We start from the raw sequence: 17,415 nt of genomic DNA on the forward strand, positions 1-17,415 counted from the left end.
GGGGGAAAACAATTAGTCACAAGATTCCAGTCACGTGGGTCCGCGAGCATTGGCAAAGGCGATCCAGCTGCGCGCCGGCTGCAATGTACAAAGATAACCACGGCACGGCGCCAGCAAGTCACACCGTCCCCCGAGGGTTTTTTTGTTTTTGTTTTGTTTTGCCTTTCTCTTTTCTGTTACTATTTCGGAGTCTTGATTGAGTTTGTTTTCTCTGCCAGCTAAAGAATTAAAAGCAGGTAAAATGTTGTGGGACAGGTAGCAAAAGGGTAAATTTCAGACACAGAATCAACCGTTGAAGAAAGGTTTTTATTAGGATGGGGAAAAACACAGCAGGGCACACGGAAAGATTGGGAGTGATCTCATGAAGTCGGCCTTGCCTGGAGGGAAGGAGGTTTAAAGACCTTTGAGGGGTCTTGCCCTAATTTAGGACTGGCCAATTTCAATAAACCTAGAGAAACTGATAGGCTCACAATTCTGGATAAACACATACTAGTCGGGCCTTAATTTGGACGGCATTGCCTGTCCCTGCTGGCAGGAGGAAAAGCCCACCAGGTCACTAGGCCTTTGTTTCTCCTCAGGAGTATGAGAGAAAAACAAGAGGTTTGCCATATTTATTATCTGTTACCTCCCCCTGTGTGTCTGTCTAGCAAGGATTTAAATCCTCGTCTCCTTCCTGTTCAGTAACTAGATTTGGAGGTGTCACGCATCGTCAAGAGCGTCGGGGAGGGTGCCCGGTGAAGGAATTTGTCATTTTTCAGCACGCTATTGTTTCTAATGATAACCAGAGAAATTCTAAGTCCAAGAATTAAGATGCTGGTTCGTATGGTGGACTAGGAGTTAATAAAGATTTAAAAGCAAAAGCAAAATGAGGGAAATTCTGGCTTCCTTTTCAATCCTCTGACCAGAGATAAAGACTTGGCAACTCAAGACAAAAGGTTGGCAGGCTTTCTCTCCCGCAGTAGTTGCACCAGCACCAGCACCAGCATCACCTCCACCACCTCCACCTCCACCACCTCACCACCACCACCATCACCTTCACCACCATCACCACTACCACCACCTCCACCACCACCACAACCACCACCACAACCATCACCACCACATGCCGGTCAGGTAAGCTCAAGGCCTGGATGTATTTACCCAAGGCTGTGGACTTATATCAGCTTCCCTTTCTTTGTCTGAACTGAACAACCCTAAATAGGGAAAGGGGACCCCCATTCCCATCAAAGACCCTGAAAACCCCTAGTCCTCCAGGAGAGGAAGTGCTCCCTCTGCTTTGCTGGAGGTCTTTGTGTGAGCCCTAGCTGCCTTGCTGGTGTGTGTGTGTGTAGCTGTGCTGTGTGTGTGGTGTGTGTGGTCTGTGTGTGAGTTTCTTCCCCTTTAATAAAAATGGTTTTCCTCCTTTGCTTCTGTGGCTATATCTGAGATTCTCCTTGCCACCCCCTGTTGTGCTAGAGATTTGCCTTTTAATTCTTTAGTTGACAGAAAAACACCTTGATCCAGACCCCTCGACAGTAACATGTGGTTCCCAAACCACAATCAGAAGCAAAGATATTCCCTTGCCCAGTTAGAGAAGGATAGTCTGCTTTATAAACGTGTACAAAGCCTTTGGTATGGCAAGCTATTGAATCCGCCATTCAAGAATATCAGGCTGTCTTTCTGGTGCCAGATGGTGTCAGATGTGAATATTTTTTTGCTATTACCATTTTTCCTTTATTTTTTCTTATTTTTGTTGTCGTTAAACTAAATGGTTGTCTCTCCCCCTCCTTCCCTCTCTCCCTCCTTCCCTCTCCCTCCCTCTCTTCTCTCTCTTCATCCAATTTGCCAATAAGATGTACGCTGCCTGTCTGCTGCCATGCTCCCTGCCACGATGGCCATGGCCTCACCATCTGAAACTGTAAGCAAGCCCCAATTAAATCCTTTCTTTTGTAAGTTGCCTTGGTCATGGTGTCTCTTCAGAACAGTAGAAAATTAAGACTAGTGGTGTGTGCTCTTTAGCTGTTGAGCCATCTTTAATTTTGTAAAAGGTTATTTATATTATTTTTTACATGATGTGTATCTTATTCCCTTTGAGGTAAGAGCTGTGGTGGTTTTGGTTTGTTTTGTTTGTTTGTTGTTTTGTTTTGTTTGGTTGAGACAGGATTTCTCTGTGTAGTCCTGACTGTCACGGACTCCTGTAGACCAGGCTGGCCTTGAACTCACATAGATCCGCCTGTCTCTGCGTCCCAAGTGCTGGGATTAAAGGTGTGCACCATCATGGCCGGCTTGTTTTGTTGTTTTAAGATTTATTTTTTTAATTGTTTTTGATCTGAAAGCCATGCATGTGTAAGTTCCTGGAAGAGGCCAGAAGAGGGCACTGGAACTCCCTGGAGCTAGAGTCACAAGCAGGCACAGAAATTGAATTCAGGTCTTCCGGAAGAACAGAAAATGCTCTTAACCCCTGAGCCATCATCTCTACAGCTCCAAGACTGTTTTTCACACTGACAATTTCTGCGTGTATTCTGCAACAGAGTGTATCTCTTCCAGGGACTAAGGACAATTATCCCTGTGCCTCTTATGCCTATTGGTCCCTGGCTAGAAAAGCCTTGTAGCGCACCACGGCGCTGTCAGCTGTCATGTTCTCAGGGTCTGGCACTAAGCCTGTTGCCGCCATTTGCTAGTGTCCCTAGTAGTAAACAACTTCTGCGCACACTCGCTACCGGCCCAAGAGTGGTTTGAATCCACCTATCAATTGCTCACACGTCTTGCTCACGCAATTGCATCAGTGTGGGCCGAGCCAATCAAGCAATGACACATCATAGGCGGACCAGGCACTGTATATATTCCCCGCGCGGTTGGGCTCGGGGTCTTTTCCCCTCCATCTTATCTTCAGTCTTCTGCGCTCCAATAAAGTACGTTCCAAGAAGAATCCTGTTGTGGTCGTCTTCTCTGCTGGCAGAGTTGCGCGCCGCAAAGCCTCAAAGTCCCCTTGATTTCCACTAATGGCTCTCACCCAATGAGACTCGTGCTATGCCACACGCCCTCTGAGGACCAGGAGCCTTAGCCCAGCAGAGTCCAGAGTTCCAGAGATGAGCAGAACCAAGACCTTCAGTGGGTCCTTAGGAGTGACCGTAAGTGGAGACAGGATCTATTCCTTGTTTCTAGGACAGTCTTCCTAGTATGGTCAGAGTACACTGGAGGCATACACACGTGAACTGTGCCTTCCAAAAGGTATTCCTTCCAGTGTTCCAACCCTGTCTAGGCTCCAGCTTCCAGGCGGTACGGGAAGGAGAACACTAAAGCAGCCCTGTGGGGTCACTAAAGGGTGAAGATCGCTTCTCAGACGGTCATTCATCTAACCCCAACCTTCGTGGCACAGCTCCATGTGTAGGCTGCCAGGAAAGGCTGCTCGCGTGAGGGGCTACCTGGACCCGAGGGAGGTTAGATGGATGAATCCAACCTCAGGACACTGCCGACCTTGCTCCTGTGGGGGGTGTGACAGCAAATATGGGCAGGGTGTAGGAAGGGAGACAGTGAGGAAGAGAACACAAATTTTTGGGGGGAGGTTCGAGACAGGGTTTCTCTGTAGCTTTGGTGCCCGTCCCGGAACTAGCTCTTGTAGACCAGGCTGGCCTCGAACTCCCAGAGATCCGCCTGCCTCTGCCTCCCGAATGCTGGGATTAAAGGTGTGCGCCACCACTGCCTGGCAAGAACACAAATTTTGATGCTGTCCTGGTGACTGGCCTTAACCCAGCTTCGCCCTAGGCTGTGATACTAGTTTATATCTGTGTCTGCTCCCCTAAGGCACAGGTTGTCCCAGGGAGGCCTTTCCCTGAAAGCACCCACCCTGTGAGGGGAGGCACAGCTCTCCCTTCTGGGGAGGAGAGTTGCGCCTGCTCTAACTCCCCACTCCTCAGACTGGAGTCCTCAGAGCTGTTTCCTGTTCAGAGGGGCTGTGAGGTTGTTCTCCCTGTGAGATTCACTTCCTCCCATTCCCATTCCTCTGCTCTGTAAGGCCCAACATCACGTGCATACAACAGAACCCCGCTATGACTGGGCTCCACATTTCGCAAGACTCCTTTAGAGCAGGTCTACCTTCAAGCGTCTGATTACCAAGTTTGTCTCCACTGGAGTCAGTTTGTACATTTGCTTTATTTGAGCGCCATGCGCCAGGGTCCCACAGTCTGAGTGTCATTTATCTTCTGGAAGTTTGTGCCTCAGCGCTGGCACAGGGAGGGAGGGAGTCAGCTATCCAGGTCCACGGTCACCCACTGAGCTGCGCGGCTATTTTGGTGTGGTCTGTCTCGCAAGGTCTCTTTCTTCAGACACATCATCGCTTCTAACTTGCTAAGTGGAAATTTCTTTCTTCCCCTCATCAGAAACCAAACGGACTTCTACATTGTAGTTTTTCCTTCTTTGCAACGTTTTATGTATTTTCACACAGAGAACTGTGTCCACCAAAAGCATTATTCCCATTGCCAGAGAGAAAAGGATGTGAGGGACGGAAGACTGGTGGTGACCTGAAAGAAAAAAATCCTTTAGACACTGGAGTGATCCAGTCAAGTTGTTTAGAAGAGTGAGGAAGGCTGTCTGTCCCCAGAAATAAGTTCAGGGGACAAGAAATTTGCAGCCATTCCAGATGGGCCCTTCCGGTGGACCAGGCTCCTTGGGTATATTACACTGTCCTTAACTTCAGAGACAGCTGCTATTTCTGTATCTTTGATGCTTAAAGCAGGTTTAAAGATTCCTCCCTTGGTTCTGGAACTCATGAACCCTCCAACTCAGTCAGATACAGTCAGGAGAGTGTGTTGTCCACGCAGGCAAACTGTAAAGCCATCATGGGAATCCGTCATCAAAGCCCACACCTGTGTCCTGGCTAGTTTTACATCAACTTGTCACAAGCTAGAGTTATCTGAAAGGAGGGAACCTCAACTGAGAAAATGCCTTCATAAGATCCAGCGCAACTGCATTTTCTCAATTAGTGATTGATGGGGGAGGGCCCAATCCGTTATGGGTGGTGCCATCCCTGCTCTGGTGGTCCTGGATTCTATAAAAAAGCAGGTTGAGAGAAACTCTGACTCAAAAAAACCAAAAGACAAAAAACAAAGGAAAGAAAAAGAAGGCAGGTTGGGCAAGCCACGAGGAGCAAGCCAGTAAGCAGCACGCTTCCATGGCCTCTGCATCAGTTCCTGCCTCCAGGTTCCTGCCTTGAGTGAGTTCCTGTCCTGACTTCCTTCTCTGATACACAGTGCTCTATAAATGTAAGTCAAACAAACCCTCTCCTCCCCAGCTTGCTTTTGGTCACGGTGTTTCATCACAGCGATAGAAGCCCTAACTGAAACACCCCTAATGTCCTCTGCAGTGGGTGAATGGGGGCACAGCAAAGGGAAGTTGAGAGAGAGCTGCAGGGAGGGGAGACAGAAGATGAAGGAAACAGACGGAAGGAAGAATGGGATGAAGGAAAGTAGGAGAATAAAGAAAGGGAAAAGTGACAGGGAAAGAAAGAAATTCAGGGAAGATGGGAGGGAAACGGTGCGGTTCTGAAACATGGCGCTCCGCTGGTGAAGTGTGAAGTGTTCCCCTTCCCCGTCAGCCCCACTTCCTGCACACTCACCAAGTGTTCTAAGCTCCAGCTCAGGACTGTGCTTAAGGACACTGCCGTCCGCTGTGGCTACCTCACACCAGTACAACCCAGAATCTTCACTTCCCGCACTTGGTATGTGGTACTCTGAGGACGTATTCTTATCCTCCAGGATCTTGCTGCCCACGTAGAAGGAGAAGTAAAGCTGCAAGCCAGGACTCTGTACGAGCAACTTTGTCTCACAACTCAGGGTGACCGGACTCCCCTCCAGGAAGGGAGAAGACAAGGACGCTCTCAGCACTGGGGCTGCAAACAGCTCTAAAGAGAAAGTCATGGGGAACAGGGTGTCCCGTTCAGTGTCAGTGCCTCCAAAAGGCTCCCCTTTGTGAATCTCGCCCCAACAGAATGAGTTCCCTCCATTGCCAACAGAGAGGCATATTTCTAGTAGACCCGACGGGTCGCCGGTATGTGTGTGTGGGGGGGGTCTTCTCGTTACACTGTGCACGCTTCTGCACGTGTCTCTGTCTATTTGGAAACATGGACCACACTGGCAGGAACCCAGAGTCATCACTAACACGCACCTGCCAGCTAAGTCACTCATTACCTGTGCTATCCAAAAGAGAAGCTGGGACAGTAATTTCTTCCCCCACAGAAATGAACTGTTTTTCACACAGGAATACCTTGCCAGTGAGTTTGAACACTAAGATGGCAAGCCGTGGAAAGAGTTGGAACAAAGACCGTGTGCAAATTGGACAGAGCAAACTGGTTTGCAGAAGCTTAAGGAGAAGTGAGTTCAGAGGTTACATGATCCCAGATACACAATTGGAAAGCAAAAGTAATTCCTAATGTCTTTCTGGCTTCTAGAGAATTTCTATGGCAATTTCATGAGCTTTAACTGGAGTATTTTCTAGCAACTCTGGCTACCCTAAGTGAGTGAGTCTCAGGCCTTAGCAGCTAAAATAAATAGACGAAGTAGATAGCCGCTGTCCCCTGACTTTGACATGTGCCCTGTGATCACCGATGGGCCATTGTGGCTGCTGAGAAGAGCAATGGATGGGGACTCGGAGACCTCAGTTCTGGTGCTGGCCCAGAAGGTGGTCATTGGGTGACCTTCGGGGAAGCCATTTGCTCCTTTGTAAATTGAGGTTTCTCTGGTCCTTTTGGCTGGGACTCTCATCTAGACCGGATACCTTTCACAGTGACAGCCATTCCGGCAGACGTGAAGCGGTAGTTTCTTCCCATTCCTGAGCAGTGGTAGACGCCATTGTGACTCAAGTTGGTTTTCAGAATTTTGACCTCAGAACCTCGAGAAAAGTTAAAGGAATTTCCATTTTGATAGAAAATCACATTGTACACCAGCTTATTCTTCCATCCATGGCATCGCAAGGCCAGAGGTTCTCCTTCCGTGAGGACTCTGCGGGAGGCCTGGAGTAGCAGCGAGTCTGGAAAGGGAGGACCACAGTGGTTGCAAGCACAGGGGAAGAACAAGGAGGCCAAGTCTTGGCCCTGGAGACTTTTATATCTTACACTATTGCAACATTCCAACCTCAGGATCTGCTGTGGCCCACACCTTAGTCCCGCTTTGAAATCTCTTCTGCTTTGGTAGAAAGAAAAATGACCTTTCCCAGAAGCTGTGCACACTACCCTGTACACACTACCCACCCCATCATCCTCTGCAGCAGCCGTGCCCACTACCCACTCCCCCATCATCCTCTGCAGCAGCCTTGCACACTACCCACCCCATCACCCTCTCCAGCAGACGTGCCCATTACCCACTCCCCCATCATCCTCTGCAGCTGCCGTGCCCACTACCCACTCCCCCATCATCCTCTGTAGCAGCTGTGCACATTATCCCTTCTCAGCACTCAGAAACTGGCTGGGACAAAGTTTACTTTGTATGAAGACAGAATTCTTAGATGACCCCAATGATTCATACATACAAAACCCCTTGAATGTGTTGTGCCCTTATGTCCAGCTTCTAAAATCAAGAGAACATGACAAAGGCCAGGCACACATTTGCTGTATATGTTTTTTTCTTAGCAGGCTGGAGAGGGACGCTCCTGGTGGCCTTGAAGCAGTAAGCTCTGGGAGCTGAGCTTGCCTTCCCACCCCCACCGGTGGACAGTTAATTAGAAAACAAGGACACCAGCCCTGTGACCACCAGGAGCTGAATTCTGCCAACGACTTTGTGAATCTGAAGGACCCAAAGGAACACAATCCAGTCAACACCCTGACTACAGAGACGCTGTGGAACCTGAACCGCGATCGTTCTGTGTGTTTGGGGCTGTAGCTTTGTGATGCTTTGTTATGCTGCGCTAGAAAAGGAATATATTGTAACCACTGATGTGTCTGTTAGTGAAGATGAGGCGTTCAGGGAAAGTGGGCCTTACACTCTCCAGAACTCATCTACGGGGCGGGGTCTGTGGGCTCGGTCCACCACCTTGTGGGGCGGGGTCTGTGGGCTCGGTCCACCACCTTGTGGGGCGGGGTCTGTGGGCTCGGTCCACCACCTTGTGGGGCGGGGTCTGTGGGCTCGGTCCACCACCTTGTGGGGCGGGGTCTGTGGGCTCGGTCCACCGCCTTGTGGGGCGGGGTCTGTGGGCTCAGTCCTCTGCCATGCGGGGCAGGGTCTGTGGGCTCAGTCCTCTGCCAAGTGGGGCAGGGTCTCTGGTCTCAAAAACCACGTTCCTTCTAAATGCAAGTAAGACCCAAAACTCAATCCCACACTGCCCAGACACACAGATGTCTTTGCTTTATGTCTGAAACACAGTAGATTTTGATCTATCTCCATATGAAACGATCAAAACATGAATATGAGAAAATTGCATACTGAAAATTGCCAGACTCGAGGTTTGTATATCTCAGTGGACTTTTGCATAGTTAAAATCGCATCCAGAGGGGAGGCTGTGGGCCTTCACTTCAGGGTTCTATACTGTCGCTGTGGAATATATTTCCATGCTCTTATCTATCACCAAAACTGAAAAATCCACGACAGAGATCGACCCAGGAAAGCAATTAGCTTTATTTCCTCTTTCATGGGCATGTCCCTTACCCGTGTTCTGTCCTTCTGCCTCCTCTAACATTACCCTTTCTTGTTCTCTTTCCTTATGCTACGCTGTACCCAAATGTACATTTGTTTACATATGGTTTTGGTAGAGTCCACGTACGCGGAAAAATGTAGTTTTTTAACCCTGAACGGGGTATTTCATATCAAAACACAATAGATACAGCTTTTAGCTGTGTCATATGATTTATAGACACCGAGCTTACTAATATCCAGTTCTAACGTCACCTCTCATCTTCACTGCCTCTGAGTGGGAAAGTGAGCCTCATTCTGAGTCACATGACTAGAACCTGGACCCAACCAGCTGCATTTTCTTGGTCCTAGGGACTCTACTGGGTTTTTTTTTTCTCTGCCAGTCAAAGATTTAAAAGGCAGGAAAAAATCTTGAGTGCAACAGACGGCAGCAGGGAAATTCCTGAGTACAGCAGACAGCATTAGCTGGTGAGAAAGAGCTACTATCAGAGGTAGAAAATGCACACACACAAGTGCACAGAGACCTCTGCACACACAGCAAGAACACAGAGACCTCTGCACACACAGCAAACACACGGAGACCTCTGTATACACAGCAAGAACACAGAGACCTCTGCACACACAGCAAGAACACAGAGACCTCTGCACACACAGCAAGCACACAGAGACCTCTGCACACACAGCAAACACACAGAGACCTCTGTATACACAGCAAGTGCACAGAGACCTCTGCACACACAGTAAGCACACAGAGACCTCTGCACACACAGTAAGCACACAGAGACCTCTGTACATACAGTAAGAACACAGAGATCTCTGTATACACAGCAAGCACACAGAGACCTCTGCACACACAGTAAGCACACAGAGACCTCTGCACACACAGCAAACACACAGAGACCTCTGCACACACAGCAAGCACGCAAAGACCTCTGCACACACAGCAAGCACGCAGAGACCTCTGCACACACAGCAAACACACGGAGACCTCTGTATACACAGCAAGAACACAGAGACCTCTGCACACACAGCAAGAACACAGAGACCTCTGCACACACAGCAAGGACACAGAGACCTCTGCACACACAGTAAGCACACAGAGACCTCTGCACACACAGCAAGCACACAGAGACCTCTGTACACACAGTAAGAACACAGAGATCTCTGTATACACAGCAAGCACACAGAGACCTCTGCACACACAGCAAACACACAGAGACCTCTGCACACACAGCAAGCACGCAAAGACCTCTGCACACACAGCAAGCACACAGAGACCTCTGCACACACAGCAAACACACGGAGACCTCTGTATACACAGCAAGAACACAGAGACCTCTGCACACACAGCAAACACACAGAGACCTCCGTATACACAGCAAGTGCACAGAGACCTCTGCACACACAGCAAGCACACAGAGACTTCTGCACACACAGTAAGCACACAGAGACCTCTGCACACACAGTAAGAACACAGAGATCTCTGTATACACAGCAAGCACACAGAGACCTCTGCACACACAGCAAGCACACAGAGACCTCTGCACACACAGCAAACACACAGAGACCTCTGCACACACAGCAAGCACGCAAAGACCTCTGCACACACAGCAAGAACACAGAGACCACTGCACACACAGCAAGAACACAGAGACCTCTGCACACACAGCAAGCACACAGAGACCTCCGCACACACAGCAAGGACACAGAGACCTCTGTACACACAGCAAGGACACAGAGATCTCTGTACACACAGTAAGGACACAGAGACCTCTGCACACACAGCAAGCACACAGAGACCTCTGCACACACAGCAAGCACACAGAGACCTCTGCACACACAGCAAGCACACAGAGATCCTCTCCAAAGCAGGGTGGGGCTGAGAAATAAAAAATCTAGTCTCCAGGCAGTGGTGGCATACACCTTTAGTCCTAGCACTCAGGAGACAGAGGCAGGTGGACTCTGTGAGTTCAAGGCCAGCCTGGTCTACAGAATGAGTTATAGAACAGCCAGGCCTACACAGAGAAACCCTGTCTCAAAATAAAACAAAACAAAATAAAATAAATCTAGTCTCTTCTCAATGGCTAGGTTTTGTTGTTGTTTTTTTTTTTGTTTGTTTGTTTTTGTTTTTTTTTTTTTTTTGTCTTTGGTGAGTCTTTCTTCCCTGATTTAGGGATGGTGACTGACTGGTCCACAATTGTTACGTAAATATGTACAGATTCTGTTGAACTCCTAGGCTGGTCCATCAGCAGAGGACCCAAATTTTGGAAGAAAATAACTAAATAAATAAATAAAGCCCTCCAGGCCTAGTTTTTTTTTAAGCTGCCAGGCTTTTGTCTCAGATCAGGGGGGTGAGGAAGAAGCCGGTCATCTTGGAAGTTTGCCACCTTTATTCCCTAGATGGCCTTCTTTCTATCTTCCTACCAGACAGACAGTGTCTTAGTGTCTTAGCATCCCCAGACAGACGGAAGGTGACTGAGCATCAGTGTAACCTCGATGGAGTTCCCACTGTTGCACAACCATGGCAAAACATTTTATAAATAGGATAGAGGGAGCCGGAACCAGAAAGCCTAGTATATTAGATGACAGGCAAGAACTTCTGTTCCTTTTGTGGGGGGAGGCAAGCCACAAAGAAATTACCAACACTTGAGGAACCCAGAATATATAAAGAGTTCCGATGAGCCAATGGCTTTGGGAGAAGGAGCTAGAGAGATTTCTTAACAGGCTCAGCAGTTAAGAAAGAGTGCTTGTTAGTCTTTTAGAGCCGTGATTCTCAACCTGTGGGTCACAACCCCTTTGGCAAACCTCTATCTCCAAAAAAAATTAGTTACATTATGATTCATAACAGTAGCAAAATTACAGTTATGAAGTAGCAATGGGAATAATTTTACGGTCTGGGGTCACCACAGCATGAGGAACTGTATTAAAAAGTCGCAGCTTTAGGGAGGTTGAGAACCACTGGTCTAGAAGACCTGAGTTCAGTTCTCAGAACTTAGTCCTGCTACTGCTAATGACTCCAGTTCTAGGAGGTCCAGCACCCTCTTCTGAACATCAAGGGTAGGTACTTGCACACATGGCATACAGATACACACACACACACACACAACTAAAAAGCAATATCATTTTAAAAGAAAAAAAACATTGGCTAAAAGGCTCATCAGGTACTTTATAAAGACAAGTAATAAACACACTAAAAGTGGTCAATACCACAGTCACCAAAAAAATTATAAATTAAAACCACAACGTGAAGCCACTATACACAATCAGAATGACACAATGAAAAATACACAAAAGGGCTGCCATTGAGGAAATTAAAGACGTGTTGCCATAAATTTGTGACAAAGATAAAACACAAGAGCCTGAAATTTTTCTTGAGACATTGTACCCAAAACTGGTCCAATCTAGAGCGCTAGGGGTACGTATGATCTTGATGTAATGTTTTCATTACACTGACTTGATTGGACCTAGTAGGTCTTTAGAGCTGATACGTTCACTCATATAAAGTCTCAAATACACTCTCAGAGAGAAAGGGAAACAGACAGACAGACAGACAGCATTCTGGCACCCACACAAAAGAAGACCTTGGGATCTCCAGCCCTCCTGCCCTGTGCCATGCTTACCTCTGTGGATTTCCAACTGTACAGGGTCGCTTGGCATTGAGAGACCAGTCTTGCACCTGTATTCACCACTGTCCTTGAAAGTGGCCTCAGTGATCCTGTAACTAGGCGTGGAGACCTGAAGGACTGTGTTGTTCAGAAGCCACCGTGTGGAACTGCCTCCAGGCGGGTGGGGCCCCTCACACCATAAAGTGACATTTTCCTCCTGGAAAATACTGACCCACGGAGGCTGCAAGGTGATCACAGCTTTCCTGTCACTGACTGTGGGAAAAAGAAGAAGAATGGAGAAAACCCTAAGTGGAGCTAACGCAAGGACTGTGAGGGATTGGCAAAGTATCGCTTGCACAAGGCGAAACTACATGTAAGTCGGTTTGAAAAACTTAGCAAGTGGAAACCCAGGAAGCCAGCCGGTCCCCGCTCTGCTCTCAGAGCCTTTCGAGTTATTTGATCGCCACACAGGTGTTAGGATTTCGTAGCTAGTGATGAAATCACTGGTGTTTAAGAAAGTGGGGTTTTAAACCAGAGCAAACTGCTTTGAACCAGATTCCCTACACTCAGCGCTAGGCTGTCTTTGGGGGGAAACTGAGGCTCAAGCCCGTGAAGCCTTTCTGTCTGAGGAGAACCACTTATCTCTGTTGTCTTATAAAAGAGACAAGTTGGGGGGGGGGCTAGAAAAACCAGCCCGACAGGGCTGCTTCTGGGTTCCCACAATTATCTGCTTTTCTGAGCTCACTAGGCCAGTGGTTCTCTACCTGTGGGCCACGACCCCTTTGGAGGTCAAAATTACCTTTTCACAGGAGCTGCCTAAGACCATCGGAGAACACAGATGTTTACATTACAGTTCACAGCAGTAGCCAAGTTACAGTTATGAAGTAGCAAGACAATGTTATGGTTGGGGGGTCATCAAACATGAGGAACTGTATTAAATGGTCGTAGCATCAGGAAGGTTGAGAACCGCTGATCTAGGGATTTAGTTCAGCAGCCAGGGCTCACTCAGAAAACCTTTTGTAGAAAACCCCCTCTAAATACAGAGACGGTCACTAAGAAATCTTTCTCTTGCCTGTCTTCCCCCTGTGCTCCTCCCTCCAGGTTAATGGAAGCCACCCTTTGAAAGCAGGGAAGCAGCAGATGAGAAGTCGATGGAGAGCCCACTCACCCACTTGTTCACCGCCTGGGACTGCAAGAGACCAGAGACACAGATGTCAGTTGGGGACTAGAAGATGCGAGAATTGGGAAGAGCTCACGTCGACCTTGAGGACCCAGCTGAAGTCTCTTGAGAGACTCTCCATCCTTCTTTTCCCAGATCAAGTACCAGCAGAAGGGATGGGTACTCATGATACCCTCTTTATTCTGATGGAGGCTTGCAGGCTTAATGCTACCAGAGGGTCCCCTTCCCATCCTTTGGTAATAAGCACCAATAAATGATTGGATCCTTGATACAGGCATCTTTAGAGTTGAGTTCTTAGGCTAACCAAACAATGATGTAACGTCTTGATCGCCATGGCCAGAGCCAACTCACCCAACAAGCCTCCCTGAGCCTAACTTACCCCAAAGGAGCAGGGTCGTTAGAAGCCACATGTCACCTCCAAGCTGGTAAAAATCTGCACTGTGTAAGACATTGACGAGACACTAGTAAAGGCTAGGAACCAAGATTAGCAAAGAGGAAGGAAATGACCACTTCTGCCCACTTGCGTTATGGTTGTGTTCCTTTTTTCTGGGAAATACATCCTTAGTTCTTTCCTCCTCTATAACAGAGTCTTCTGTAGCCCAGGTTGTCCTCAGATTTACTGTATTGCCAAGGATGACCTTGACTCCTGATCCTCCTGCCTCTACCTCCCAAGTGCTAGGATTATAGCCTTGTACCGCAGTGCCTAGCTGCATGCCCCTCCCACCTCTCTCTCCAGGGTGATGCTGTAGCCCTGACAGCCTGAGGCTCACATGTGGACCAGGCTGGCCTTGGCTATCCAGAGCTCCACCTGCCTTTGCCTCCCACGTGGTAAGATTGGAAATGTGGACCCCTGTTCCTGGCTTTCCATCCCTTATGTTTAGAGCTTTCCTTCTCCATTCTCAAAGCCCATAGCCCATCTCTCTCCGTTTAAACTCTGTCTTCAGTTTGTTTGCTCATTTTGTCTTGTGGATGCTCAGAGTCTGCTGGAAAGGCTCGAGTTTTAGTGGTGGTACTCCCTTCCAACTATTTTCTCCCTCTACTGTTCATATTTCTTAAGGAACAATTATGACAAAACTCTATTTTAAGATTGGTTCGCAGATTGGGTAATTTTATCATTTGGATCCAGAAACTTCTTACATCAGCCTCTCTGAGAGACACGAAAAGAGTCCCCCTAGCACAAACTGGCCTCTGTTCCTTGGGACACATAGGAAGAATCAATCACCCATAGCAGTAAAAAGTGAAGTCAATAATATATAAGCCATCGTCCTGAAAGATACTATGGATTTATAACACTTAGGTTAAATCCAAGGAGACGAAATGCTTACTATAAATATCATTACAGAGACAGTTAACTTAGGCCGGTAGACAAGAACATCCTAGAAAAGGAGGTTCAAGTTAGCAGCTCTGTGCCCTCAGTCAGAGTGGGGTCCTTAGAGAGCTGTGAAGATCTAATGGTTCTAGGGATTCTGTTAGGCGAGAAAGACAGTTAAACAGAAAGAAGGGTGGTTCAATGAATACAGTGGTTACTTGCAGACAGAAGTTGCTGTCCTGCCTGGTCCCACAGCCATTCAGTCCCAAAGAAACACACAGAGGCTTGTGTTAATTATAAACTATTTGGCCTGTTAGCTCAGGCTTATTATTAGCTAGCTCTTGCAACTTAAATTAACCCATAATTCTCACCTATGTTTAGCCACAGCTTGGTACCTATTCTCAGTGAGGCATTCTCATCTTACTTCCTCTGCGCCTGGCTGGTGACCGTGCCTCTGCCTTTCCTCTTCCCAGAATTCTCCTAGTCTAGCTGCCCTGCCTGTACTTCCTGCCTGGCTACTGGCCAATCAGCATCTTATAAAGCCAACCTGAGTGACAAATCTTTACAGTGTGCAGAGCGGTGTCTCACAGCAGGGACTCGACTAGCAATCTCACTAGCAGTGGGTGACCCCATGCTTCTACAGCATCAGGAGCAGCTAAAGATGCCGTCTTGATTCTCCACTGTGGCTCATCCACTTGGTTTCCATTGGCCATGAAGCCATCTGCACTAATCGTGCACTAGTCTGAAACAGAGTTTGCCATGAGAAGAAACGAATGCTCGCTGTTGTGGTCCGCTGAGATTCCAAGACTGCTTCAGTGAGGTAGCTGGCTGACACACATGAATGCAGAGACTCCAGAAAGAGATCTGGGTATCCTGAGAGATACAGGCAAGCCTCAAATCACTAAGATCCCATCAAATACCGGTTTCATAATCCTCACACTATTTTCTTTCTATGGTTTTCTGCTGCATGGATGCCCCATCATTTGAATTCATCAACTTCTCTTCAAGCACATGCAGGTATTTTCTATCCATCTGCAACATCTTTAAATTTTGAGTTACTCTTTCCTTAGGACACATTCTAGACTTGGATAAAGGCTGCCAGAGCTGAGAGTGATGGTGCATGCTTACTATAGTCCCGTGCTTGGAGGAGACGGGAGAATTGTGAGTTTAAGGCTAGCCTGTGCTACATGCAAGACTCATCTAGAAAAAGAAAACCTGGATGGGATTTGATCTTCAGGGCGCACAGAAGAAAAGTCAGATTAATGTATCAGCATAACTCATATTTGTGTGTTACTATTCTTCCTATGTATTTTCTCACTTAGTCCTGACTATAACCTAGAAGTGGATGTTATTGTTGTCTCCATTTTACAAGTGGAAAAAAGAGTCAATTCAACTACTTGTGGAATGGGGGGAAATAACATAGAAATTATATATATGTATATATACAATATGCATATATATTAAAAAGCAGAATTCAAAATCAGGCAATTTGCTTCCCTTCACATCCTCACGAGCACACTATAACACTGGCCCCTTCACTCCTGGAAATCCCAAAGTCAGTGTGCTGCAATGATCAAGATAGCATGGCTATACTAGAGGGATGAGTACCGTGACCTTAAAGGATAAAATGCTTTTTTTTTTCTAATAAATATCTGTAGTTTCCAAATTGAAATGCCCACTGCCACCAATCTGAATCCCTATAAGAAAGAACTGGGAACATGGGACACATCTCATAATTAACCAGACAGTAGTGTCTAGCATTTAATGGACAATGAAAATCATGATGCTCGCAGGGCTCATGAAAGAATACGCACACATATGTATCGTGGATCTGTCCACATACAGATTACTTTTACACACGTCACGGTTTTAAAATCACTTCAGGGCACTTCTCAAACATGAGTAGAAAGAATTGCATGCTGATGTCTTCTCCACTGTGGGAAGTTACCTACAGTCAGTTGTTGGTCCAGCTCTAAATGAAGAAAATTTAAACTCACAAAGAACTGACTAAAACTGCTTTAGTTGTTTAAAGAAGCAGCAGCCAGTAATGCTACTCAACTCTCTCTCTCTCTCTGTCTCTGTGTGTGTGTGTGTTACAGGGTCTCATACATCCCAGGCTGAGGATGACCTTGAACTTTTAATCCTCCTGTCTCCACCTGCTACCATGCCGTTTCTACAGTGCTAAAGATGGAACCCAGGGTCTCACGCATGCTAGAAAGCACTCTCCAAGCCCCACAATTCCTTCTTTAATGACCATATATTTCAGGAACTAAATGGAAGTTGTGCATAATTGGGCCAGGGAGATAGGTGACTCTACAGTTGCAGCACCTGCCAGGAAAGTTTGGAGGCCAGAGTTTGAATCCCCAGACACCTAAGAAAATTTCAGACAGATGTGGCTGCCCTTAATCCCAGCCTCAGAATGCACAGACCTGAATACCTCAAAGGAAGCTAGCTAGCAAGATTAGTTGTATCGGCAAAGACTGCGTTTGATTGAGAGACTCTGACGAAGTCTTTAAAGAGACTCCCAAACATTGTTTATAAATGTTTGTTCACATTTAAAGGGGATAAGCTATAGAGATTTGCATTGGTGTGGATCTTGGTTTATTGATGCAAATTTAAGGTCAATTTTGTTATATGTATATTTCTGCTCTTGATTAAGGTATTGTGTTTGTGCAGCTCATTTAAAATGTAATATATAATTAAAAAGCAGGTTAATATAGTCAT

The 17,415-nt window shown here is 47.1% G+C and overlaps 1 protein-coding gene across 1 annotated transcript; it reads right to left on the reverse strand.

Annotated features, from left to right (window-relative positions):
* Positions 1–4,082: 4,082 nt before the first annotated feature.
* Fcgr1a (Fc gamma receptor Ia) lies at positions 4,083–13,825 on the reverse strand. Its single transcript, XM_057793688.1, has 6 exons — positions 13,762–13,825; positions 13,371–13,391; positions 12,218–12,475; positions 6,751–7,002; positions 5,594–5,878; positions 4,083–4,499 (listed from the first exon to the last, which is right to left on the reverse strand). The coding sequence occupies exons 1-6, from the start codon at positions 13,790–13,792 to the stop codon at positions 4,327–4,329; spliced, it is 1,020 nt and encodes a 339-aa protein (XP_057649671.1). The 5' UTR covers positions 13,793–13,825; the 3' UTR covers positions 4,083–4,326.
* Between the last annotated feature and the right edge of the window lie 3,590 nt (positions 13,826–17,415).

This window comes from Chionomys nivalis, chromosome 18 (genome assembly GCF_950005125.1).
Source record: "Chionomys nivalis chromosome 18, mChiNiv1.1, whole genome shotgun sequence".
Taxonomy (NCBI): domain Eukaryota; kingdom Metazoa; phylum Chordata; class Mammalia; order Rodentia; family Cricetidae; genus Chionomys; species Chionomys nivalis.

Excerpts from the sequence above, each read along its gene's own strand:
- Fcgr1a (XM_057793688.1), bottom strand. The coding sequence starts at position 13,792 with ATGTGGCTTCTAACGACCCTGCTCCTTTGGG. Across the intron at positions 7,003-12,217 it reads ACAGTTGGAAATCCACAGAG|ACTCGCTGCTACTCCAGGCC; the intron begins GTAAGCATGGCA and ends CTCCCTTTCCAG. Across the intron at positions 4,500-5,593 it reads GCTGGAGCTTAGAACACTTG|GTCACCACCAGTCTTCCGTC; the intron begins GTGAGTGTGCAG and ends TTTTTCTTTCAG.